Here is a 27,431-nt window from a genome sequence, read left to right on the forward strand (position 1 = left end):
ATGTATATATATATATATATATATATATATATATATATATATATATATCAAAAACAAATAACCAGATGTGAGAAAGAAGTATGCCAAACTAAATTTTACACGTTTCGTCCACTTTAATTTCCATGAACTTCTTCAGAAATATCATTATGAGACAATGAACCGTTTAAATACAAATCAAAAGTCATTTCATGTGATCTAAACTGACCAATACTGCATCATACTTAATTAATCCAATTTGATTAGTGTTCAAACAATGAAAATACTTCAAATTTATAAAAAGTTAATGAAATAAATTTGTTATATTGAATACTTCATTTATACCATATTAAAACGAAGATAAAATTTACTTTTAAACATTATATGTACAAATAATGTTATAACCTTTGTGCTTTTAAAAAGCACTTTATATTTAGTGTCATTTAAACCAGGAAGCTGGTCTGCGTTGAGCATAATCTGCCACAAGGTCTCTTTACATTCTAACATGACTTTAAAGTCTCCACTAAATAAGTCATCATTTACTTTTTCTAATACTGAAAATGTAAACTTTTTGAAATTGGAACATTTAGTTGCATGCTTTGCTAATGCGTTAGCCATATCTTTTTTTCTAATAGCCAAAGTATGTTCATAAATTCGCCTATTCAAAATTCTAATAGTTTTTCCTATATAATAATGTTCACGTGTTACATAAAGCAGCATAAACCACATTTTTTGACTTACAAGTGTAATGTCCCTTACTGTGAATAACCATATTCAAGTGTTTAAAGAAAACTGTATTACTACCAGAGATGTACCTACATTGTTTACAAGATCCACAAGGAAATGTACCATGTTTAGATTTAAAATTATCACTAGCTTCAATGGACTTGTAACTATTGCTTTCAAGCATTGTTTTCATGTTCACAGTCTTCTTATACGTAAAAAGTGGAACTTTACCTATAACTTTGCATAGTTCAGTATTACCCAATATTACTTTCCAATTATTACTAATGATCTCTCTAATAAAAACCATTTCATCTGAAATTGGAATGGGAAAGCCTAATCTATAAGTGCTACAAACTTTGTCATTCTTGTTCCTAGAAACATTTACATCCATGATTTGGTGTAGTATTGGACGTGCTTTGTCCACCCTCAGTTTAGTAACTTTGTTTAATATCTGGCTTATCCAAACTTTATCATACCCTCTTTCTACAAAGAAATTTGTAAGTTTGGCAGTTTCGTCTAAGAAGATGTCATCTCTACTAGTTAAACGACTCAGTCTAATAAACTGACCCTTGACTACACCACGTTTCATAAATTTAGGATGTAAGCTACCGTGGTGTAGATACTGGTTCACAAAGGTGGACTTCCTGAAAATACTACTTTCAAAGTGTGTGTGTTCATTATTCAAACTCAAGTGTAAATGCAGAAAGTCTATACTAACACCAACATGACCTACAGTGAACTTCAAAAAGTCAGTGGAGTCATTTAGATAATCAACAAATATTTTGAAAGATTCAAAATCTCCAACCCATAGAAAAATCAAATCATCTATGTATCTTTTATAAAATACAATGTTTTTTGATAATGGATGTAAGTCTAGAAATTTAACTTCCCACATTGCCATAGCTAAGTTTGCAAAACTGGGAGCTACTCTAGACCCCATTGCAACACCTGATACCTATTGGAAATGTGTTTTTTTGAATGTAAAAAAGTTTATTTTCTAATACTAAATTCATTAAAGTACATATAGTGTTGACTTTATTGTTGGTTCAAGGCTCCAGAGAGCACCCCTGCACTACCAGGCTATAACTCATACCACACTTTTCGGCCATGTAACCTGGACCGGAACACCAAAGCTGGAGGTGTGTCCATATTCATTAAGGATATCCGCACCTCCAGGCCAGTTGCTCAGCATAATGCAGCTGAGGTTATCCAACTGCAACTAACTCTGGGTAAAACTGCAATCCAAATTGTAGCTTGCTACAGATCACCCACCATGCCCCAGGATTCCCACTCCTCTTTTCTTGATGTACTGGAAAATATTAGGGTTCAACCAAACACCCTAATAATGGGCAATTTCAACTACCCCACCATTAAATTGGAAAACTACTCATGTACCAACTCCTTCGCGCAATGCTTTCTTGCATTCATAAACTCCAATGCCCTGGATCAACTTCTCCACATCCCCACCAGGGGCAACAATATCCTAGATCTAGTCATTACCAACATGAGTGATTGGTATTCCACACCTAAAGTCAACGCCTCATTGGTCCGATCCGACCATAAGCTAATTACCCTAGATATCCACATCCTGCCCCTATCCCCCATTAAGGAAACCATGGTAAAAAAATTTCTCCAAAGCCAACTTTATGCTTCTTAAGACAGAAGTGGTGAACTTCATGACACCCATGCAGATGGACAATACAGTTACGACTATTGAATCCTACACAATTGCACTTTATAATCACTTACATGAGTGCATGGATCGTGCTATCCCAAACAGAACCAAGACACTATCCTCCAAAAAAAGGAAGCCGATCTGGTGGTCCCCTGCCATAAACAAACTGTACAACAGAAGGAAGAAACTGCTGCAAAAGCGAGAAAAATTCCACGAGTGGAGGCACTCCCTGCTCAGCCTCAGTAAGAAGCTGCGATCCCTGATAAAATCATTCAAAGCTAGTTATGAAAACAAAATCTCCACTGATTCTAAAGACAACCACAAAGCATTCTATAGCTATGTCAAGAATCTCAATGGCAACACTCGGATCTGCTCTGAGTTACAGCACAATGGCACTAAATATACATACTCAACTGATATTGCCAACATCCTATCAGATAGGTTCAGTACTAACTTTACCCCCCTCTCACCCCCTAAAGAGCCCATCTCTATACCGGAAGAATGCAAAGTTCCTGTAATCACGGCTGCACAGGTAAAGACCACAATCTCCAAAGCCAAGAACATAGCATCCATGGGACCAGAAAACATTGCAGGCAGCATTCTACACAAACTACAGAATGAACTGGCACCCCACCTAAGTACCATGTTCAATCATAGCCTCACCTCAGGCTTTGTGCTTGCTGAATGGCACACAGCAACGGTTATCCCACTTCACAAGGGGGGAGCCACCACGGACCCCGGGAACTACCACCCCATTAGCCTGACGAGCATGGTCTGCAAGGCCATGGAACGTATCATCATGGAACTTATAAACAAAGACATTGGTAATCTCCAAACTCTGGACCCCACCCAGTTTGGGTTTGTAAAAGGCAGATCATGTCTCCTAAACCTGATAGACTTCTTTGAAGCATTCACCAAAGCCATAGACAAGGGTAAGGTGGTTTACACAGCCTATCTAGATCTTGCCAAGGCTTTTAACACCATCCCCCACTCTGGAATTATAGATAAACTCACTAAACTAGGTATAAATCCCTATGTCACAAGATGGGTTGCCAACTGGCTCACTGACAGAACTCACACTGTGAAAGTAGCAGGCGCCAAATCCGACTTCAGACCAGTGACAAGTGGAGTACAACAGGGTTCAGTCCTGGGTCCTCTCCTGTTTGGTATCTACTTCTCTGAAATACAGGCTAACACAGAAGGTCTTTGGCTAACGAAGTTCACAGATGACTGCAAACTAGGAGCCATAACCAAAACTCCCAACATTGTGGACATCCTACAAAAGGGCATCACTGAGACGGATGCCTGGTGTCAAAGCCATGGCCTCAAGCTCGATGCCAAAAAGTGCATTGTCATCCCCTTTGGTAAAAACTCTGTACCCATGAACTACAACATAGGCGGTAGTATACTTAACACCGAAAGTGTGATAAGAGACCTTGGGACACAGGTGGACAGTAGTCCCTCCTTTGATAATCACATCATCACAGTAGTCAGGAAATCCTTCTACGTGGCACACCTCATCACAAAAGGTTTCTCATCCAGAAAAAAAAGAGGTCATTGTTCCCCTCTACTCATTACTCATTAGACCCATTATAGAGTACAACGCCCCTTTTGGTATGTACCTCACAAGACATCTACTACAACTAGAAAGGCCGCAGAAATACCTCACAAAGAGGATTACCATCCTGAAACAGATGCCCTATGCAGACCATCTCAAAAAACTCCAGCTTTACTCTGTCGCATATTGCCTACTCAGAGGTGATCTCTGCCTAACATACAAAGCTATGTCAAACCCAGAGCTGGTGGACATGCTCCACTTAAAGAAATCCCAATCCCTCTGAGCTACACACTCTAGGGACCTAAACCTTGTCACCACAATAAACAGAACATGCCAGAGGGATAGATTCCTGTCCCAGAGACTTCCCATACTCTGGAATAAACTAGCTATCTATATCAAACAAAGCTTCTCATTAGCACTCTTCAAGAAAAAAGAAATTCACCCCGGGGATAACCTCTGTGGCTCTGCTCAACAGTGTCACAGGAAAATAATTTTCTTGGGTGGCAAAAGCCAGGGTACCTGTTTGGCTGGGCTTGTATAGGCCCTAGGGCCGATAGCCTAGTACCTACCTATAAACCTATGAAGCTAACATGTCACCTTTGGCATTGTTGACATTTAGTAATTGAATCTAGAATACTGGATATCCATATACATAGGTACACACACACACACACACACACACACACACACACACACACACACACACATATACACACACACACACACACACACGCACATGCACACACACACAGACACACACACACATATATATATATATATATATATATATATATATATATATATATATATTATATATGTATATGTATGTATTATCCGGCCTCTCTCTAACCGGCCTCCTCTTTAACCAGCCCTCAAATTTCTGCCATAGCCCTAGCAAAAGACAACAGAAAAGAACAAAACTTCAGACTTCTCCGGGCTAAATACTGACTGACATTTGAGTTTTAGACTTCATATTCATTAGAAAAAGGCATGCTAACACAAATCCTGTTTTTCTAGCTGATTTATAACCTATAAATATTATTATGTATGGTCTTTCTGATTACCTAGCCATTCATTTATTCAGCTTAACATCCGGTCCCAGTGAGACAGAATAAGAGGGGGTCTACTTTGTGTGTGTATATATGTATATACATATATGTGTATACATATATATATACATATATATATATATATATATATATATATATATATATATATGTCTAGGACACATGCTCAACTAGGATATGCCCGAATCACAAAACATCGAGCACACATACTCAAATGTGCTTAACATCGAAAAGCGCTTCCGTGTATGTGGAGTTCAAAAAAAAAATCTACGTTTCTGTATATATATATATATATATATATATATATATATATATATATATATATATATATATATATATATATATATATATATATATATATATATATATGGGTCTACGTCATATGATCAAAATTTCATTTGACTGAAATTCATTTGACCATTACCATATAACGTAAGTAATCCTGAAAACTCACTTCATTGAAACTCATAACACTGACACCTTACAATGCTAAATTTCAACATAGTAGTAGCAATGTGTATAAGGTAAGTAAAAATGATATGCCCTTTTCTTCACTGTAGTGTGATCCTGGAGTTAGTATATATAGTTAGGGGGTGTGGGGGGCATAGCTCCCCACCTATTTTAAATATTTTGAACCATAGATATGGATACTTACAAGTCCAATAAATTACTCTTTTTAGAACAGAATATATACCCAAACTATGTGGGGGGCTGTGCTCCCAACACCTCCCTAACTTTATATGCTAACTCCAGGATTGCACTACAGTGGGGAAAAGGGCATATAGCTTTTACTTATCGTATACACACTGCCACTACTATGTTGAAATTTAACATTGTATGGTGTCAGTGTTATGAGTTTCAGTCAAGTGAGTTTTCAGTGCTATGAACTTTAGGTTATATGGTCTCAGTCAAATGAATGTCAGTCAAATTAAATTGTGGGTATTTGTGTGTATTTGCTTTTTCCTATCTCTGATTTAATGTAGTAGACAGTTCTAATTTCTGCACCAGTATATCTTCTCTGATGCTAAGGTTTTCATTAGTATATCAAAAATGAATTAAGTCCATCATTAGCTGAAGGCCTAGCCCAAACACCTACATCTCCTTACACTATGAATAAGGTTTGTAGCTAATTAACTCCTTGATATGAAGGAAAAATAAAATATTAAGAAATAAGAAAGAGATGAATACAATCAAATAAACGCACAATGAGCAATGCTTCTATTGTTAAATAACTTATTGCAATGTGTCTGTGTGTGAGTGTGTGTGTGTGTGTGTGTGTGTGTGTGTGTGTGTGTGTGTGTGTGTGTGTGTGCGCGCGCCCCTGCACGTGCAAGTAAACAATGATAGGGTAAAAGGACAAGATGGGCATTGTGGCTAAAGAGTGGGCCAGCCAAAGTATGGCCAAGGGCCTCCTTGACCCTATAAACTGTCTTTTGGCTTTTCCAGGTCAGGGGTTGCCACAGTGGAACTCTGATCCGCTTATGATTTGCAGTAAATTTCTGTGGTGTCAAGTTGCCAGCCCAATGCCCAACCTTCAAAGAAGGCACTCCCACACATGCAAGCACCTTTCTGCATGTCTTTAAATTTTCTCGACCGTGGGAAGACATGCATACTCCACACAGAAGGTGCAACTGCCAAGAATCAAACCGGGGATGTCTGTTGTTTCCACATGACACTTACTTTGGGGGGTCATTATTATGCTTAGCAAATTACCTTTCTTTTTGTTTTGTGTTTTTATTTTGATGTATTTTTTTGTTTCTTTTCTTTAGTTCTTTTACTTGTCTATTTAGAGCACAATACTGCAGTATTTCACAAACTGTACTTAAAAAATTTCAAAATAAAAATGAATATGTCTATTCAGCTATGTTTCCCCATAAAACCTACTCTGGGGGCATTCTTGTGCTGAATAAACTACCTTTCTTTTTTTGTCCTGAGTTTTTATTTAATGGCTATGGCATTTAAAGTATGTTTTTGATTTTTTTTTCTTTAGTCATTTTTTCTTATGTGTACTCCGGTGGTGGTGCTGCGGTAGCGTTGTTGCCTCACAGTAAGATGTTGTCTCGTTCGATTCTCAGCTAGAGCGTCTTCTGTGTGGAAACATGTGTGAATGGGCGTACCTTCGTTTAAGGTTGTGTGTCAGGGCCAGCAACTTGGCACAGAAAAATCTACTGCCAATCATTAGCGGACCGGAGTTCTGCTGTGGCGACTCCTGGGAAAAGCTGAAAGACACAACAAGTCATTTTTTTCTTACGTGTTTATAGTGCAGTACTTTTAGAAAATGTCAAAATAGAAGTGGATATATATATATATATATATATATATATATATATATATATATATATATATAAGGTTATAAGTTTGTGTGTGTATGTATATATGTGTGTGCGTTTATAATATAATTGTGTGTGCACACATGTGAGTCTGTCTGTATGTTTGTGTGTAATTGTTCATAAAACCAAACAATTTTACTTCCTCTTATCCTCAGCATCTTTAGAATGGAAAAAACAGATTTCTAAAATACAGTGTATGAATTTCTGTGACTAATTTTATGTGTTTCAAAAAAAAAAAGACTTTCCATCTGTACGTAATGGTATAATTTAAATTGTATATTCTTACCATTAATTCAGATCATATAGTTAGGAAGAAAATGCATTTTTATTTAAATTTATTATCTCCTTCTCAATAAAAAAAAGAAAAATGTATTAGACAACATACTGCAATAACCGCGGTGGTGCAGCGGTAGCATTGTTGCCTCACAGTAAGAGGTTTTCCCGTTCGATTCTCGGCTGGAGCGCCTTCTGTGTGGAGTCTGCATGTCCTCTCCATGGTCGAGTGGCGTTCGAAAGACATGTGCAGAATTTGCGGGCCTTTGTTGAAAGTTGGGCATCGAACTGGCACCTCGGCACCCATAAAAAAATCTACTGCCAATCATTAGCGGGCCGGTGTTCCGCTGTGGCAACCCCTAACCAGGAAAAGCCAGAAGAAGAACTGCACTATCAATTGTCTGTTAACAGAAAGCAGTTCCTGAAATACTAATAGAATCCATGTAAATTTTAGATAGATTGATACAGACAGACATGCAGATAGATAGATAGATAGATAGATAGATAGATAGATAGATAGACAGATAGATAATTTTTCAGAAGATTTTACCAGTAACACTAAAAAGTTGTTTAAATTCTAATATAGTTTGCTATTTGATGCACAAAAGACTTTTAGTTGTGATAGTTGTAAATATTAGAAACACTGATTGCATTACAACCGTATGTTTACAGACATGCCACTGAGATCTGTCAGCCTGAAGCTATCAATGAGTCAAACATTTTCTTCTGCTGCCATTTTGCCTAGCAGTCCGGATTATAATGAAATTATTGCAAATATAGATTACACGGTAAGAAAACACGTTTTCAAATACATTCCAGAATTTATGTTGCCTGAGTATTTGTAGTAGAGAAGGATGTATTTGATCAAGTATTTCTTAGATAACTAATTTATCATTTGAATTCTGTATTTTCTTCAGACATGTCTGTACTAGACTCCACATGAAATAATGCATACATAACTTGGCTTTAATAATGCACTTCACTATGTTACTTTCTCTTTAAGAAAACGTGTATCAATGTGTATCTTCTCAGTAGTATATGATTTATTATCAAGCCTGCTTTCATTGCATTTAATGGGCAAGAACTGTAAATGTGACACTTAGTGTGTAGAGGTAGTACTGTAGTAGATGCAAAGAGCAAACCGAGGTGCAGTTTAAAAAAAAGTGAAATAGACCAGAGTCTAACACATTTTATGTCACAAGAAGTCTTGGTTATCAGAAAATATACTGATTAGTTAATGCATCTGAATAGCATTGTCAAAACAATATGGAGACAGACAAACATGCTGTGTAGCACTACAATATGGGAATACAGAGACAGCCACAATGTCTAGCAATACAATATGGAGACAGCCCTGCTGAGTACAAAGATTATCTCTTGCTTAGTTTTCAGTGCAGCTGCAGTCAGCCAGCCAGCTAACAGCATGTCCTATGACCTCACCCAAAACACTGAACACTGCACAGCATACTTCATTGTGATCATAAAGCTTAACCATACCATGCCATAGAAAATAATCCCTGAAAACACAGAGTTCTGGATAATGCATCACACAGAGCTTTTCAATTATTGTTCTATACCGATTGCTGTCATCCATACATGTCCTCAGCTGTGTGCATATAGATAACCACAGATCAAGTGGACATGCACAGCATAAATGTGAAGCCTTGCTCCCATAACTGAACAGCTCTGTGACTTGCACGGTGTTGCTTCTTACTTATGTCAGGAAGCAAATATGGAATGTTCTTTTGCAGGAAAAGACAGTAGGGCCTTAAAACACTGATTTAGTAATACAACTCAGAGAACAAGTCTGTAATGAGATGTAGCTATTGTGATGAGTATGCAACTGTATATAAGGTCCAAAGATGTTAAAAAGGGATGATGCAGTGTGACACAAATATGCATGCACACACAAACATAAAACTGTGTGTGTGTGTATGTGTGTGTGTGTGTGTGTGTGTGTGTGTGTGTGTGTGTGTGTGTGTGTGTGCACGCGTGGGGGGGTGTATTTGAGAGACTGTGGGAGTGTCTGTCACCATGCTGAGCAGCCAGTAACAAACATCTTAATATGGGTTCAGACGTCAGTGTGTTATACATACTCCATCTCATTCTTGTTAAGTGCTCTGTCTGTTCCAACAAACTTTTGCTGCAGAGTTTGGCAAATTTTGCTGCAGAGTATGGCAATCTGTGTACCCCTACTGCATATACAAGCCCTTTCCTTAGCTAATCTTATATGAGAACATAGCACGATGCACAACTCTTTAACCATAACTTTAATAAACACCCAAAGTGCCATAGTTATGCAGTAGATACAGATGGCATTTGATGTGCATCTTTATTCATTGCCAGCTTTAGTTAACAGCAAACCCTGGGGTTGCTGAGGATCCCCCTGGTCCTCAGGTTTCCCAACCACAGCAAAGTTATCTTAGCTTGATATTTTGTAACATGTCAGTCAAACCAACAAAAGCTAATACAACAATCTTGTGCATTTAATAAACCATGTGGGGAATAATAAATCTTACTTATATTTCCTTTAAAATTCAAAGATATCTCTGGTTATAGTAACAGTGTTTTGGGAAGTAACAGGCTTCACAATTCCATTAAATATTTTACCACTGACATAGAGCCCCTGGCTTAATTAAATCCTGCTGGAGGACATTCTGTCCATTGAAGCTAACAACATAGCTAGATTTATGTATTTAACTGTGTGAGGACCCCACAAAAGCTGCTACCGGATGGGAAAAAATGAAGAAAAAAAATGTACTCATTTTCTGATTATGCTCTTTACCTGAACAGAAGTGTGCTGTGACCTTGTTAGGATAAAGGTGATAATAAGCATGAGCACTGTATGTACTACAGATATCAGCAGCCCAGTGCACACCTTGTATTTTAAGAGCTGATGCCTCTAATCTTCAGGGATGGTTTTCCTCTTTCAAGGAGTTTTATAAATAATGTCAGAACACCCTATACTATAACTCTCAACTTTTTTTGATCGAGAATTGTGAGCAAAGCGAAAAACAGTAGCAAAATAAAGGCTCAAAAACAGTAACACATTTAAAATATTACTCAATGTACTTAAAAAGTTAACATAATAACACAGTTTGAATCAACCTGTAGTTTTTGGACAAAAAGAAGTATGAAACTCTATCTGGATGTATTGACTGTTTGTATTCCTGAATGATACAAGCAAGTAAAGCTTTTTATGATGGACAGAGCAAAATGATGAGGCAAAATCAGGGATGATCTGTGAAATCATGGGAGAGACAGGTATGCATTACTCCACAATGAGGTACACAAAAGTGACTTACCCATGCTGCTGTTGTAATGACAGCTTAACAACAGCCACTGATCTGGTGCAGCACCACCAGTGCTGCACAATTTATCTTGTATTTGTTGAAATAAGTGAATAAGTAGTATCGGTATTAATAGTATTGGTATGGCTTATGCTTGTGTGTGTAAAAAAAAAAAAAAGAATCTGATTTTTATCTGTACGCACACCCAATAATGCCAAAGCACATAAATTAATCTTCTGGGTATCAGTAAAAATGTAATTAACAAGTAATTGTATTTCAAAAGTAAAGCAAAAATATATCACAGAACATTCAGAAGCTTAGATCTTCTAAGGGTCTGGGTGCCCCTACTCCCCAGACTGTATACATTCATTTTGACTTGGACTTAGTGGTGGCTTTTGCTATCAAACTTACCCATTCTAAAACCAGCCCTGCTCAGATGTGTGCATATAAAAGGTTTCTGTAGGGTTTTGTGCAAGGGGGGGGGGGGGCTGATGATTGTATGGTCATTGTTTCTTTAATTTTCATTACAATCAAACCATAGAGGTGTGTGCAGGAGGTCATTATAGGTTCATCTCCCATCCACTCACATACAAGGCTTCTCTCTTGAACAGAGTGAGTGCAATAAATACTATCATGTTTACCTTGCTCTGTGAGTCCAGTAATCAAGATTCTGGGAGATTGTCAGGTCCCTTCAGCATGTCTGGAGATGATCGTCAAGACCCCATTCTGTAGGGGCTCTGCTCTCTCTGCTCCATACAGATTGGATTTGGGTATAGAACGTCTGTCTCCCTGTCCAGGTTGTCCATGGCCTTGTATGGTAGAAGTGGTTGGCTTGGTGTCCACTCGGTATGATTTGGAGGTGAGGCATTATGGAAGTTTTTTCAGCATGTCCAACCTGACATATGTTTGTATGGAGCATCCGTTCAGGCACACGAGCTTCTTTGGGGTCTTGGTATGTGATATGTTAGAGCCGGGTAAGGTCGGAGGAAATTTCTTTATGGAGCGTTTGGCTTTGGTGCAGGGCTGTGTAAGACTTTTGTAGCTGGGGCATGTGACCTTGGTGAGCTCAATGGTCTTGGTACCATGATCAGTAGAACTGATAGCAGAAGGTGGATAGAAATGAAATCCTGATGTGATGTGTCCTCCTTCATACTGTGGTGGAATCCCCTCATGATCATTGGCAATGTCCTTCAGCAATTGATTTACCACCTGAAGAGTTTGAGTGTCAAGGTGTTTCCCTGAAGGGTATGACTAGATACATTTTGGCGTTTAGCTGTTCCCTGGATTACTTCCTGTGTGTTAATTATTTCTATGAGAGGCCTCTGTTAGCTATGTTGTGTCTGTTTTCTACCATGGCTCTCTGCCACCAAAGTTCCATCTGATGATTTTATCAACCACAATGTAATGTCATGGTCTGCTTCTGTGTCAATAAATGTGCCAATTAGAGTGGCATATTTGATCAGCCACAAATTCATACATTTCGGCCCAATGTTAGAGTCTGACCTAAATAAAGCAGCACTGGAGTGGGCCCAGGTGGACTTGAGCGTGCCCAGGGCCCATCTTGTGTGTCATGGTGACAGGGCACTGCAACCCTCTGTGTGTTTGTGTTCTGTCAGTTTGCAACCCATCTTGTGCCATATGGGCTTACATCTAAGCTGGTGAGCTTTTCTTGTGATGCGAGCCAGGGTATTGTGTCGTGCCTTGGAGCTGCTGGTAGGCTGTGTGAGGTGTGGCAGCCACCCTCATCAATGGTGACATTCTCCAAGTGGGGAGGAAAATCCAAGAGGCAGGATCTGCCCTTTCATTTAACAAAGCAAATATGATCCTCTCAGCTTTGCAATTCAGGCTCCCAATGTCTTTGTATGGGCAGACAATTCTCCATAAGCTTAGAAGTGAACGCCTTTCACTGCATCAACCTGGTGGGGTGTCTGCCCAGGGTCCAGAAGCATTAGGGATGTTGGTGGAACCGGACAACCAGCTGCCGCCATCCATTCTTTAGTTCCTCAGTGAGTTAGGTGAAGATTATGGCCCAGGACACTTATGTGTAGGTTTGATGCTGTGTTTTTGGTTGTAGACAGCAGCCCGTCCCAGGCCGTCGAGCATTTTTGGTGTTAGTGCTTGCTTGAGTAGGATAGATAGACACATGGGCATGGGGAGGGAGGGAGTTTGTGGGATAGATATTTTCTCTTTGTAGAGAGGCAAGGGTATTGAGATGTTGGAAATTTTCACACTTGGACTGTCTTTTTTGGCATTGGGGACAGTTTTGGCAGGTTTCTATTTATCACTTTGCATATTTGGGAGTTTCCACCCAGGTTTTAGCGATTTTTTCTCTAACAGCTTTAGAAATGTTTTATTGTCTTTTGTGTCATTAGCGATTTTGTCTCACCTTTGATGATGGTTTGAGTGATCGTGATTTTTAGTTAGTTAGCTTTAGAGATGCCTTCCCTAGCTCATTCCTTTATGATTGTAGTCCATTTTTTGGCTGGGTTGTTCTTTGGTGGAGGGTGGCTTGAGGTATTAAGGATCTTTTGATCCTTTTGGTCTTGATTGCTTGATTTCTTGATTTTGGTTTGTAGGGGTGATTCCAGGCGTGGGTGAGGGAGTCAGCATTATGGGTGGTTTCCTTGTTGGATGGTGTGTTCTGGGCAGACCACAGGCTCCTTTGAAGAGGAAGTTTGCTTTTGAGAAAGTGTGAACTTTGCTTTTTTGCTTGGGGGGTCAGTGGGATTGGTGTGGGGGGGCTGGATGATTTCCTCAGTGAGACTTCGATAGGAGAGCATTTTGTCCAGTGAGGATGATTGATAGTGTCGTGTTTATGTTTTCCCATGTTTGTGATGATCAGGCTAGTTGTTTTTTTTCCTCTGTGGAATGGTGACTGTTTAGGGAATCCTGGATTTTTGGGTGTTGGGAGAAGCGAGCTTTAGTATAGGGTGTTGGGGCTTGAGTAATGTTCCCAGTTTCTTGTTGTGAAGTTTGGAGAGACATTCATATGGAGGTGAGTCTTCAGGATCTCCCTGTCTTTTGGGCTGTGTGGGTTTGAGTGGAAGGTAGAGAAGGTGGTGTTGTCTGTTGCTTGTTACAGTGGGCAGTTAGTACCTTGGGCACCTGGATGGATGATTTGATCCTATTTCTTTGCCACTAACCTGGAGGATGTCCTTGTAATAATATGGATACTCCCTCCCTCCTCCTTCGGTTTCAGGGTTCACTTTTGGGGATGGCGCGATGCGCATGAGTATAACCTGATAGTGCTAGTGCTGGAACTCTCTCAGGGCCCCAGTCCAGGGGAGCACAGACAGACGCTCGATGTTCTCCATACTGAGGGAGGAGGCTAGGAGGGGCGTGCATCTTGAGGTTTTAGAGCAGCATTACTTAGTTTTTTTTTTTTTTTTTTTTCTTTTTTTTGTTTAGGTAGGTTCTTCATTGAGCCTTGCAAAAGGCACTATGGGGGGTGGCAAGAGCCTTTGCCAAATATCGGAAGCCCAGGGGGGTGCACAGGAAGCCCGCGTCTTGCGAAGCAAACTTGTGTCTGGGCTGAAGACAGGTGGCTATTGTTTCTTTTACTTTTCTAACAGATCTCAGAGGTGTAAAAAGAAGATTACTATAGCTTGTGTAAGACACTGTGTATTGTCTGGGAGGAACAAAGTGGAATTAGTTACTGTAATAATTATTTTTTGCCACTTTCTCACAATCACATACCATGCACTTATACAGGTGGCTGCCTTTAGGGTTAGGGGTGAGGAGGCATACAATGTGTATCTATGACAACACAGACTGGCTTTTCATCCCAATCTAACATCAGAGGGATTCACAGGTAGTGACTGTCTCTCTTTTTGGGGAGGGGTGGTTGGTGAGGTAGGCAGTTTTCTCAGATAGGATCTGTGCACCTCCACAATTGGCTTGTTTGTTGTAGATATTGAGACTGTCTGTAATCCTGGAGAATTTACCAGCAAGTAAAACTTTTTTATGATGGACTTTGACTTTTGTCTTCATTGAAAGAAAAAAAAAATAGACAGAAATTCTTTTCTTATTCATGATTTCTGTTTAGGCCACCATTGTAGCATCCCAGAACATCAATAATCCTATGGCTTCATGAGTTTAATAGTAATTTTCTAAATGGTTATTTTTCTGCTGTCTTGGTCAGGAAAGGTGTATTGAAAGGATACAAGGAAAACTAAAGTTGAACAGCAGCATAACGATTTTTTCTTTAATCATTAGTTCTGTTCAAGCAATCATTGAATAAAAAAGTTGCATACAAAAAAGTATTTAAAATATACTTCAGAGCATACAGAATGTTATGGCTTCTTAAAGTGAAAGAGCTAAGGCAAAATCTGAGAGGAAGTCCGTGTGTGTGTGTGTGTGTGTGTGTGTGTGTGTGTGTGTGTGTGTGTGTGTGTGTGTGTGTGTGTGTGTGTGTGTTTGGGGGGATGAAACAGTAGGCAATGCCTAAGGCAGCATTTCACCCAAGTCCAGCCCTGTACACAGAGTTGTTGTAATGTATCATTGTTACAATTAAATGTCAATAGCATTGAATGTTCCTTTCTGAGATGGGTCAGCATAGTATAGCAGACAGGCTTGTCATAATCTAAGAGTATTGTAGGTATAGGCCAGTCTATGTGTACAACTCCTAAAAGTTTACAGCATGGACTAAAAGTTTGCATAGGAAAAGCAGTGGCAGTGACAGGGTGATACTTAGACTAAAACTGAGCAGGGTTCCCCAACTTGACATTTGCTGATTGCCCCCATAATGTTAACATCAGCCCGGTCTTTATCTTACATGCTGATACTTTCAAAGCACCTATAGCTCTTTTAACCTGAACAGGAAACAGCTTGCTGTAAGTTTTGCTACTGCAGTTGAATACACTCTCCCTAAGCATCCTCTATGAAACACATTTTATTTACCTGGCAAAGCCATAACTAGAGCAAAGTAAAGGGAGCAATTTACTGGCACAAGCTACTAGGGTCATGACTGACCATGTAAAAGTGGTACTGATCAGTCCATGCCAGAGAGTGGTGCACTATGTGATTGCTTTAGTTGGGCAGTTGGGCATGAGTGCAGTATAAGAATTTAAGTGCTTAATGTGTGGTATTGGTAATAAACTGCTGTGTATCTGTAACATGTTTGGTTTTGACTTCAGTATTCTGTTTTTGTCTTACTTCGTTTTGTCTAGGTATGCTGTATCATCATAACTTAAATATTTTATCTGTATAATGAATACAAAAATACAATAGGGATTCAATAAACCCTGCATGATCATTTTCCACCATATACACAATTTAAATTCAGTAAGAGCTATGTAGAGGTTCACACCACTGTGTAAACAAGGTAAACACCATGGCATGCTAATTACAGCATAAGCACTGCATGCAAATCAATCAACCAATCCAATGCAGTGGAGCTGTTCAACAAGCTGTAAAGCAACCATGTAGACTCTGTGCTGTTTTTTTTTCTTGCAAATTCCAAAAACCTTTGGAATACAGCAATGGAACGGAGTCTGCATGGTAAGAACACTAGGGGCTGCTGCTGTTTTAATTCATTTGTATGTGCTATAGGCTGAAGCCAATGCTACTGATGCTGCCAATAGGCTGAACCAAGAAGGAAAATAGTTTTTTTAGACCCCATTTAACCTTTCTCAACATACATGCTGTGGAAGTTGGAGAGAACTACAGGGTGGATAGGGTCACACTACAGGAATAAACTCTGCAACCTCTACTGTCCTCAACTCAGAGACAGGGCTAACTGAGGGGATCCCATACCAGTGGAGACAAGAGTATGTGTATCACATAGCTACCAGTACCTTTCAGAGACCAACAGGGGACATGCTGGGGGTGCCACAGGTATCAACATCCAGGATCCTCCAAAAAATTCCTGATTGCTATGCTCCAACATGCCAGTGACTACATATATGCTTCCCATAGTGCTGAGGAGAGGGACAGAAATATGCAAGAGTCCTACTCTGTAGCACACAACGCTGAAGTACTGGGTGCCATAGTTTGCACACATATAGAAATTAAGGCATCACCCAGGGAACAAGGTAGGCTCTACAGAAATCAAAACGACTACCACTCTATCAACTGCCAAGTCATGTATAATGCCAAGAGAATCATCTTAAACATGTGTGCTGGCAACTGTGGCAGTTACCATGATTCACATATCTGGCTTACTTCCCAACTGGAGCAGGTGTGTGCTTGGGCTGATATCTCATAGGGTCATTTACTGGGGGTTGCAGGCTATGCACTGGAACCATGGCTGATGACTCCCATCAGAAATGCACCCACATCCATGGAAGGACACCATAATGAGGCACATGCTCAAACCAGAACTATCATAGATAGTGTGCTTGGACTGCTGAAGTCATGGTTCCAGTGCCTAAATACACCTGGGGTACCCCTGCATTACAATCCACTAACATGTATAGATATATTCACAGTATGTGCAATGCTATGCAAAATCATCCTGAGAAAACAGCTTCAGCAGGATCAGTAAGGGGATGGGGCACAGATCCCAACACCAATGCTGAGGTCACCACAGCCACAGGCAGATGAGGAGTTAGAATGGGAACCACCAGCTGCTGTGGGGGTAGGCAGATGTAGGCATGCTCAGTATGCCCTCACATTGGATAAGAGACAACATATAACACACTCACTCACAACCTAGGGGCCTAAAACCTTCCTTGTACGCACATACATATAGTGACATTGATGCCAGGCAGCTCACAGAACCTGTACCTCCCCATGTATTGACTGTGTACTGCTTGCATCAGACAGAGTCAGCACTAAACTAAAATCATGTCAATTGCTGCATTTACAAAGTTAGTCTTGAACTTGGAGTGCATTGTGTAATAATTTGAATGGGTGGCATATCCTTGTGTTTCTCTAATTCTTACTGTAAGTAAGTAAAAGGTGGGAAATTGTTACAGACATAATCTTAACATGTGACAGCAGAGACTCCTTTGACTTATATGTGTCCATTATTAAGTAGTAGGCATCAAAGATTCACACAGGCATACCTCGAAATATTGCTGAAGATTACTGCAAGAGAGAAGTTAGAAAGTGATGATACACATTGCAGTTTCTGACTTCACATCCCTCACAGGATCATTCACAATAAAGTTGGGAAATTTTGATGCTATCAACTGTCTAACTTTCCAAGGTCAATATAAGTCAATGGTAAAATTACTAGTTCAACACCACAAATGTATATATACTAAGCACTAAGTCAGACTGAAACACACACTTTGCAATTAAGCCATGATAAAGTACAGATTATTATACCAGGGATAAAAATTCAAAGGGGGATATTCCAGTGCGACTCTGTCACCATTGCAATTCTGCCTTGCCATTAACCCATTAATCTGTTTACTTAACAACTTAGGCCATGGCTACAATTTAGCTCCTAAAAAAACAACAAAGTATAAAGACTTCTCATCTTCTCTTTGTCGATGATTTACAACTGTATAGCTCATCAGATGAGGAATTGAAAGCACAGCTGCATGTTGTCAAAACTTTTTCAGATGATATAATAATGTCATTTGGTCTTGAAATGTGTGTAAAAGAAACCTTTGAAGCAAGAAAACTGCAGCACCAGGAAAACAGTAGTTTGGGACAAGAATGTGATATAAAAGAACGTGAGCAAGAAGGAGTGTATACATATTTGGGAACTGATGAAGGATCAACAATAAAACATGAACAAATGTGAATAAAACTTAGTAAGGAATACTTTAGAAGACTTAAATTAATTCTGAAAACAGCATTGACATCTAGGAACAAAATCCAAGCTGTAAACCAATTTGCTCTTTCTGTCCTAACTTACAATTTTGGAGTGACTGACTGGCCCAAAATGTGTTGGATAGACTGAATAGGAAAACAAGAAGGATGTTTCATGTTCACCAAATGATTTATTAAAATCAGTTTATACCAAGATTATATATTCCCCAATCGGAAGGAGGGATGCCTCTTTGAAATTGATTAGCAGGGTTGGGAGGGTGACTTAATGGCTAAGATGTTTGCCTTACAAACACAAGGTGCAGGGTTTGAGTCTCACAAGGGATAATTGGCTAGGCTTAAAATGGCTCGCAAGGGCAGTTAGCTTAGTACTAAACTATGAATCTATGAATCTATGAATCTATGAATCTATTACATGTATAGATCTACAGTTGTGGGACTCTACACATATCTGCTGACCTCACAAGACCCAGATGCAGTGAAAGTCTTGAAATAGGAAGAGAATAAATCTAAGATGACTTCTCTGCTTAATTTAGCAGAAGCATATTGGCATCAAGCAGGTGCAGGAATGGAAACCAAACCAGAAATAGATAAAAATCAGACAGCAACTGAATGTGCCAAAAAACAAAAGAAAGAATATAAGGTGAAGGACCAGATGAGAAGGCAAGAAATGTGGAAAAAGCATAAATATAGTTGCAAGTATAGAAAACTTCTGGAAGAACCTCATGTTGATCAGGAAAGAACAACGGAATGGTTTAGGAGAGGCAAATTCAAATCAAGAGACAAAAGGTTAATATTGGCAGCACAAGACAGTGGGCTACATACATGGTTTACAAAGTCCATTGAACATGTTGGAGAAACAGACAAATGTAGGTTTTGGAAAACAGAACTGGAAACAGTTGTGCACCTCATTGCTGGTTGGCTCATACTAATGGCAGAAGGACTATATACTGAAAGGCATAATAATGTGGCAAGACTGTTGCACTGGGGCTTGTGCAAACATTATGGTAATGAAGTGACTGAAAAACACTGGAAACACGAGTCACAAAGCATCAAAGAAAATGATGACGTCTACATCACATGGGCTCACCCATTACCAACCATTCAAAAGACAAATGCTAGAAAACTGGATATAGTGGTCCATGAAAAGAAGACAAAAGTAGCACTGATCATTGAAATCGCCACACCCAGTGACTACAGTGTCTTGCATACAGAGATATACAAAGTCATAAGATATTAGGATTTGTAGGCAGAAAAGAGAGCAGTGTGGAAGAATGATACCCATACAATTCCAATAGTAGTAGAAGGAATGGATTTATAAAAAGTGATGGCACAGTGGTGCAGCAGTTGCGTTGTTGCCATACAGGAAGAGATTTTCTGGTTCAATTCTCAGCCGGGGTGCCTTCTGTGCATAGTCTGCATGTCCTCTCTGCATTCATGTGGGTTTCATCCAGGTGCTCCTGTTTCCTCCTATGTTACAAATACATGCGTCTAGAGCATTTATTCCTGTGCCTCTGCTGAAAATTAGCTTTGTTCCAAGTCGCAATTTCCTGGTAAACAAATGTTAAATAAATAAGTAAATAAAACAATAAATAAATCTACAATCATATTTGGATATGCTACCAATATATGTAACTTCATACGAATTGTAGATGGAGTCATTACTGGGTATATTGCGGGTGCTGCAAAGAGCACTTCTGGATGACATCAAAGATTGAAACAATACTAATTTCCTGAACTTTAATCATTCTTTGACTTCAATCCTATCATGGTAATAGAAACTCAAAAGATTTGGAGAAATTAAAAAAAGTGAAACACACATTCTGCATTGTGCATCTCATACATATGGACATCACATCCAACACCAGGGTGGGCATACCTCTGCTGTACTCTACTCCTATCAGACCACTAATTGAGTACAATGCTTCATTCTGTCTGTACCTCACCAAACACCTGGAACAATTGGGTGCCTGGGAGAATTCAGGGCCTCCAAACATGACAACATGGAAAGACTGAACATTTCAATCACTTTACTCAGCATCATATAGGCTGATGACTGGTGACCTATGCTTGGCTTACAGAGCAGTCTCAGACCATGCCCTGCTGGAGATGCTGGACATCTGCATTTTCTTGCTGCCTTTAGCTAATTCCACCTAAACCACCAATTTTCTAGAGCTTCTATGATTTAAAAAGCTTGTTTCAGCTACATAAGGTATTATTTTACTGCCTGCACTTTAACAAAGTCATTTTTGTGTTTAAATTACCTGTTTAACTGTTGTAGGCTACTCACTCAAGTGTGATAGCCATTTCTGTGCATTTAAAGTGTTTTTTTTTATTGTATCTGCTTTATTTTCTGAAAAAAACAAAAAAAATATATACTTGTTATCCTGCCTTTCTAAGCTAGTATAGTCCAGTTTTCAGGTTAGTGCTGAATTCAGGGCTGTGTTACAAGTTTCTGTGTTTGCCCATACCTTACTTGGATAGAAGGAAGTTTCTCTGTTCACTGTGAGAGAGGGAGCTTTGAGCAGCCTATCTGTCCCTGGAGGAGTGGTTTCAGCCTAGAAATTAGTAGTTTATTGGCCATTTTGGGCTAATTTCTATCTCTTTCATTTCCCTGCTATAAAACCTGCATTTGTGAGGTTTTTGCACTAGTATACAGCTCAGCAAGCTCCTGTCTGGTGTCCTGCAGAGTTCTACAGCAGCACTGAGACAAAAAGAGAGAATTTGGAGTGATTATCATTTTTCTGCATTTTCTTCCTGCCTTTAGCTAATTCCGCCTAAAACATTGATTTTCTAGAGTTTCTATGATTTAAAAAGCTTGTTTCATCTACATATTGTACTTATTTTATTGCCTGCAATTTAACAAAGTCATTTTTGTGTTTAAATTACCAGTTTAACTGTTGTAGGTTACACACTCACGTGTGATAGCCATTTCTGTGCAATTAAAGTGCTTTTTTATTGTATCTGCTTTATTTTCAAAACAAAACAAAAATAAAACAAAAACAATACTTGTTTCCCACCTTTCTAAGCTAGTATGGTCCAGTTTTCAGGTTAGTGCTGAATTCAGGGCTGTGTTACAGGTTTCTGTGTTTGCACATACCTTACTTGGATAGAAGGAAGTTTCTCTGTTCACTGTGAGAGAGGGAGCTTTAAGCAGCCTATCTGTCTCTGGAGGAGTGGTTTCAGCCCAGAAATTAGTAGTTTATTGGCCATTTTAGGCTAATTTCTATCTATTTAATTTCCCTGCTATAAAACCCACATTTGCGTGGTTTTCCGTGCTGGGCAGCGCCGGTTAGCTAGGGTATAACTATTCCCTGCTCAACAAAGTCTACTCTTCAATTTTTCCCTTGGAACTAGACAAACTTTCAACTTAAGCACTCAAACCATTCACTTCTCATCCTGGCACTTGCTCAAAACTCCTAGCAAGCATTAATAAACCTTAGCACTAGACCCCCATACACTGTAGAGAAGGACAAGGCTTTCTATTCGACCTTACTAGCCAGTCAGTAAAACAGTTCACTGTACCTATCAAGGCATGTCCAAAGGGCAGTTTCAGGTGTACTCTCCGGTCCAACTGGTGAATCTGGATATTTTGAGGTAATGTTTCCATTGCCTCATGTACACAGACAACCCTCTCCTCCTTTCACTAAACACTAATACATGCGATAGATGCAATTATACAGCCAAACTGGAGGCTAAGCTCTCAACTGAGCTGATCAAAGGAAGGACACAGAAGAAACTCGGAGCTATAATATATAACATTAATTATCCTGTTTTTTGTTTATTTTGTTCTTTATTTCTTTGTTATTTCTAGCACTTTGTGTACTGTGTATTTTTCTAGCTAGTTTCACTGTGTGTGAGGTATTAACTGGAAATTGTCCACTTTTATCAAGCATCTGTTGGGTTGTTTGTTTCTGATAACTTGTTGCAGTTAAACTCTTTTTTCTCTGGGCTCCTTTAGCTGTTTAAAACTTTCATTTAAAGGCTCACTGCTGCTTTTCAGCTATGAGAAACATTTCTGCAGTTTGTTCTAAGTAGTGGGGATATTTGTAGCATTTCCATATTCAGGCTTGTATTTGGGCCTAGTGTTTGTGGAGGCTGTGTGTCTGAGCACATATTCAGGGACATCTTGGTTTAGCCAAAGCCATCAGGCATTTCAGTGAGAGAGAATTGTTTGAGGTCATTGGCTGACTGAGGTCACCTGGACTACAGCTTAGACTAAGCACCTCATTGGTTCTTTTGAAATTTCTTTCTTAAAAGCTGTCTCAGGTTTCAACTTTCTGTTACCTAAGAAGTTCATTTGTGAGTGTTCTGCCATTTCACACTGAGCTGATCGAAGGAAGGACACTGAGGAAACTTGGAGCTATAATATAGAACATTAAGTATCCTGTTTTTTGTTTATTTTGTTCTTTATTTCTTTGTTATTTCTAGCACTTTGTGTACTGTGTATTTTTCTAGCTAGTTTCACTGTGTGTGAGGTATTAACTGGAAATTGTCCACTTTTATCAAGCATCTGTTGGGTTGTTTGTTTCTGATAACTTGTTGCAGTTAAACTCTTTTTTCTAGGGGCTCCTTTAGCTGTTTAAAACTTTCATTTAAAGGCTCACTGCTGCTTTTCAGCTGTGAGAAACATTTCTGCAGTTTGTTTCCTACCCTCCCTTCCTGTTGGTATAGTGTTTTTATAGTTGGTGGCTTTGCAGTTGCCCGCCCCTACTGTAAATTTGATCTGGGACCCTCCTCCCAGTCTAGTGTCATTACCTCATTCTACCCAGTACAGGGAAAACATTTGATAAGCCAATCAACTTAGTTTCTGCTACTCTTTTCTCTCTTTCCACTTAAAAAAAATGTATCTGCTTTTACTGTATTTGTGTTACTTCCTACTTTATTTTGCTTTTGCGTCATCTTAAAAGTACTCAATTGTATTTAGTATTGCTTGGTGTAACTCATTCTAAGCCTTTTAGTTTAAGCACTTGGGCTTCAGACCAGTTGTTTTACATTAAGAAGGTTTGTGGTCTGCACTGTAGTGGCAGAACAGGTAGCTTACATCCTTCTAAGTTGGGAACTGCTGATTGAGGGCTCAGTTTCTCTTATTCTAAAAGTGTATTAATTCTGGTTTAAGCACTTGGGCTTCAGGCCAGTTATTTTACATTAAGAGGGTTCATGGTCTGCACTCTTGTGGGAGGAGAGGCTGGACTCTGCCCTTCTGAGCTGGGAATTTCTGGTTAAAGGCTTATAGTGCCTGCATATTTGAACTGCTTCTTACTGAAATTGGTACACCTTGTTTGATGTAGCACAGACTAGATCCAGGCCTGCTGAATCTAGATTTGTTTGTATAACTTGAGCACTAATCCAGGAATTCTTTAAAGTAATCAATTGTATTTATTACTGCTTGGTAGTAACTTGATTAAAGTGTAGCTATCATTCTAAGTCTTTTGGATTAAGCACTTGGGTTTCAGACCAGCTGTTTTACATTAGGAAGGTTTGTGGCCTGCACTGTGGTGGCAGGACAGGTAGCTTACATCCTTCTAAGTTGGAAACTGCTGATTGAGGGCTCAGTGTCTGTTATTCTAAAAGTGTATTAGTTCTGGTTTATGCACTTGGGCTTCAGGCCAGTTATTTTACATTAAGAAGGTTTATGGTCTGCACTCTTGTGGGAGGAGAGGCTGGACTCTGCCCTTCTGAGCTGGGAATTTCTGGTTAAAGGCTTATAGTGCCTGCATATTTTAATTGTTTCTTACTGAAATTGGTACACCTTGTTTGCTGTAGCATAGACTAGATCCAGGCCTGCTGAATCTAGCTTTGATTGTATGCTTGTTGTTTGTTTGCTTGTTTTTTCCCTGAAATGCAGCTTTTCAGCGCTTCTGTGGATCCCTAGTGATATCTGCATTGCTTAGTGTACTTATTTCCTTGTTTCACTTGAAAGAAAGTTACTGTTTGCCATTTTTGCATGTAAGTTACCTGTAACACATTGCATTTAAGTTACCTGGCACTTGCTCACTAAAGCAGCACTAAAAAATTAAAAGCACTACACTCTCACAAACTCCCCTTGAGTACCTTGTTCCCCATTGGCCCTTTTTTTCAATTATAAAGGAATTCACAATACTATTCTAGCATGTCCAAAGGTCAGTTGTCAATCTCCTCTCTGGTCCAGCTGGTGAATCTGGGAATCTTGAGGCAATTTTACAACTGCCTCATGTACAGAGACAACCCTCTCCTCCTCCCAACAAATTCCAACACATGTGAGAGATGCAACCATATAGCCAAACTGGAGGCTAAGCTCTCTCAACTCAGTACTGGCGTAACCAGTCAGGAGGAGAAGGAAACCACACTCACTACAATTCCAGTCTCACATAGACCTACCACAAAAGCAAACCAAACACATAAACACACAAAAACATACTTGGAGGCTCTAAATAAAAATTTGCCTAAGCAGCAGAGACCTCCAAAGCAGACACCCAAGCAACTGCTACCCCAAAACAAAACATGTGCAACACATAGCTCACAAAGCCAGTGTACTGAACAGTCACAGCCCTTAAGGCTAAACGACACACCTGATAAAATTATAATAGGTGACTCTATCGTTAGGCACATTGACGTCTCGCTCACCAGGCTGAACAAAGAGAAGGTCATGGTGAGCTGCCTGTTGGGCGTTAGGATCCGCCACATAACACAAGCACTCAGGTCACTCCAAGGCAAGTACAAATATAACTCAGTCATTGTCCATGCTGGTGTGAATGACCTGAGACGTACCTCCCTGGACTGCATGAAAAGAGACATAGAGGAGCTCTCTGAGCATGTAGCCCAGGCCGGTATGACCCTGATGTTGAGTAGCATCTTACCCTCACCAAGAATGATGCCACAATATGAAGACAAGATGATCAATTTCAACAATTGGCTTAAGTATTGGTGTCATTCAAAGTGGATCCAATGCCTGTCAGCCTGGGATGGCATGCTCGACAAGCCACGATGCTTTGCTAGGGACGGCTTGCACCAGTCACCCCTGGGCATTTGGATATTGGCAAAGGCTCTTGCTACCCCCATATTGCCTTTTTTAGGCAAGGCTCAAAAGACAAACCCACCTCCATAGGTATCACAAGGGATAAGAAACTAAGAGTAATGCTACTCAACGTCAGAAGTCTAAACCTCAAGATGCACACACTCGAAACTCTCCTTAGCATGGAGAACATCGATATTTGTGCAGTAACAGAAACCTGGTTCAAGGCTCCCGAAAGCACCACAGCACTACCAGGTTATACCTCATACCATGCTTTTTGGCCCCAAAATGTGGACTGAACCACAAAAGGAGGGGGAGTATCAATATTCGTCAAAGATACCCACACCTCCAGGTTGGTGGCACAGCACGAAGCATCAGAGACTATCCATGTGCAACTAACAGTGGGTAAAACTGCCTTCCAGTTTATAGCCTGCTACAGACCACCCTCCCAAACCCAGGAATCCCACTCGGCCTTCCTGAGAACACTGGAAAATATGAAGGTCTCTCAAAACACCATTATATTGGGCGACTTCAACTACCCAAACATAGACTGGGAGCATTACTCTAGATCCAACACCCTAGCCCAAAGGTTCCAAGAATTTATAAATTCAAATGTTATGGAATAACTTGTTACCACTCCCACAAGAGGGGAAAACATACTGGACCTGATCATCACCAACATGGGGACTCTATGCTCCAGACCAGAAGTGTATCCCTCACTGGTAAGATCAGACCATAAACTAATCTCACTGGATATTCACATCCCGACCCCACCCCCTGCCCAGAAAACCACAGTGAAAAACTTCTCTAAAACAAATTTCATACTCCTCAAAACCGAGGTGGAATCCTTCAAAGCCCCCGGGCCTGTGGAAAATACGGCCCAGACCGCAGAATCCTTTATAAACGCATTCTATGAACACCTTCAGGAATGCATGAATCATGCAATCCCAAATAAAACCAAGACCCAATCCTCCAAAGGCAGACATCCTGTCTGGTGGACTCCAGCCATAAACAAACTATACAATAGAAGGAGGAAGCTACTACATGATAGAGCAAAATCCCAAAAAGGGAAGGCATCTCTGATCAGTATTAGCAAAAAACTATGGGCACTCATAAAATTGTCTAAGGCCAGCTTCGAGAAAAAAATTGCACAGGGCACTAAGGATAATCACAAGGCTTTCTTTAGTTATGTTAGGAACCTGGGTGGGAATTCCCAGATATGCTCAGAATTAGTCCAAAATGGCAAAAAATACACCGAACCCACAGACATTGCCAACATCCTAGCTGACAGGTTCAGAGCAAACGTCTCCCCAACCTCCACACCAAAAGGGCAAATATGTATCCCAGCAGAGTGCTACCCCCTAGACATCTCAGATGCTCAGGTAAGAGCCGCCCTCTCCAAAGCAAAAAACACAGCATCAATGGGACCAGACGGTGTCCTGGGCTGCGTCCTACATGAACTCCAAGAAGAGCTAAACCCAAACATAAAACTACTGTTCAATCTCAGCCTTACTACAGGATATGTACCCAAAGAGTGGCATACAGCAACAGTGGTCCCTCTCCACAAAGGTGGTGCCTCAACAGATCCTGGAAACTATCGCCCCATACTACCTTGGTCTGCAAAGCTATGAAAAGGATCATCATGGACCTCATAAATAAAGATATTGGGGAGCTACAGACACTGGATCCTACCCAGTTCGGCTTTGTTAAGGGCAGATCCTGCCTCTTAAACCTGGTTGATTTCTTTGAAACAATCACCAAGGCCATTGACGTGGGGAAGGTGGTCCACACAGCCTACCTGGCCCTTGCAAAAGCCTTCG

The 27,431-nt window shown here is 39.9% G+C and overlaps 1 protein-coding gene across 2 annotated transcripts in view; it reads left to right on the forward strand.

Moving 5' to 3' along the window:
• LOC122800842 (probable GPI-anchored adhesin-like protein PGA55) overlaps window positions 1-27,431 on the forward strand; it is an 813,969-nt gene that overhangs the window by 457,415 nt on the left and 329,123 nt on the right. For both annotated transcript variants that reach the window (XM_044070155.1, XM_044070156.1), the window contains one exon: window positions 8,278-8,393. In XM_044070155.1, the coding sequence (XP_043926090.1) occupies window positions 8,278-8,393 (116 nt within the window). The remainder of the gene's footprint in view (window positions 1-8,277; window positions 8,394-27,431) is intronic.

The sequence above is a fragment of the Protopterus annectens genome, chromosome 4.part1 (genome assembly GCF_019279795.1).
Source record: "Protopterus annectens isolate FY-2018-M chromosome 4.part1, PAN1.0, whole genome shotgun sequence".
NCBI classification, from domain to species: Eukaryota; Metazoa; Chordata; order Ceratodontiformes; family Protopteridae; genus Protopterus; species Protopterus annectens.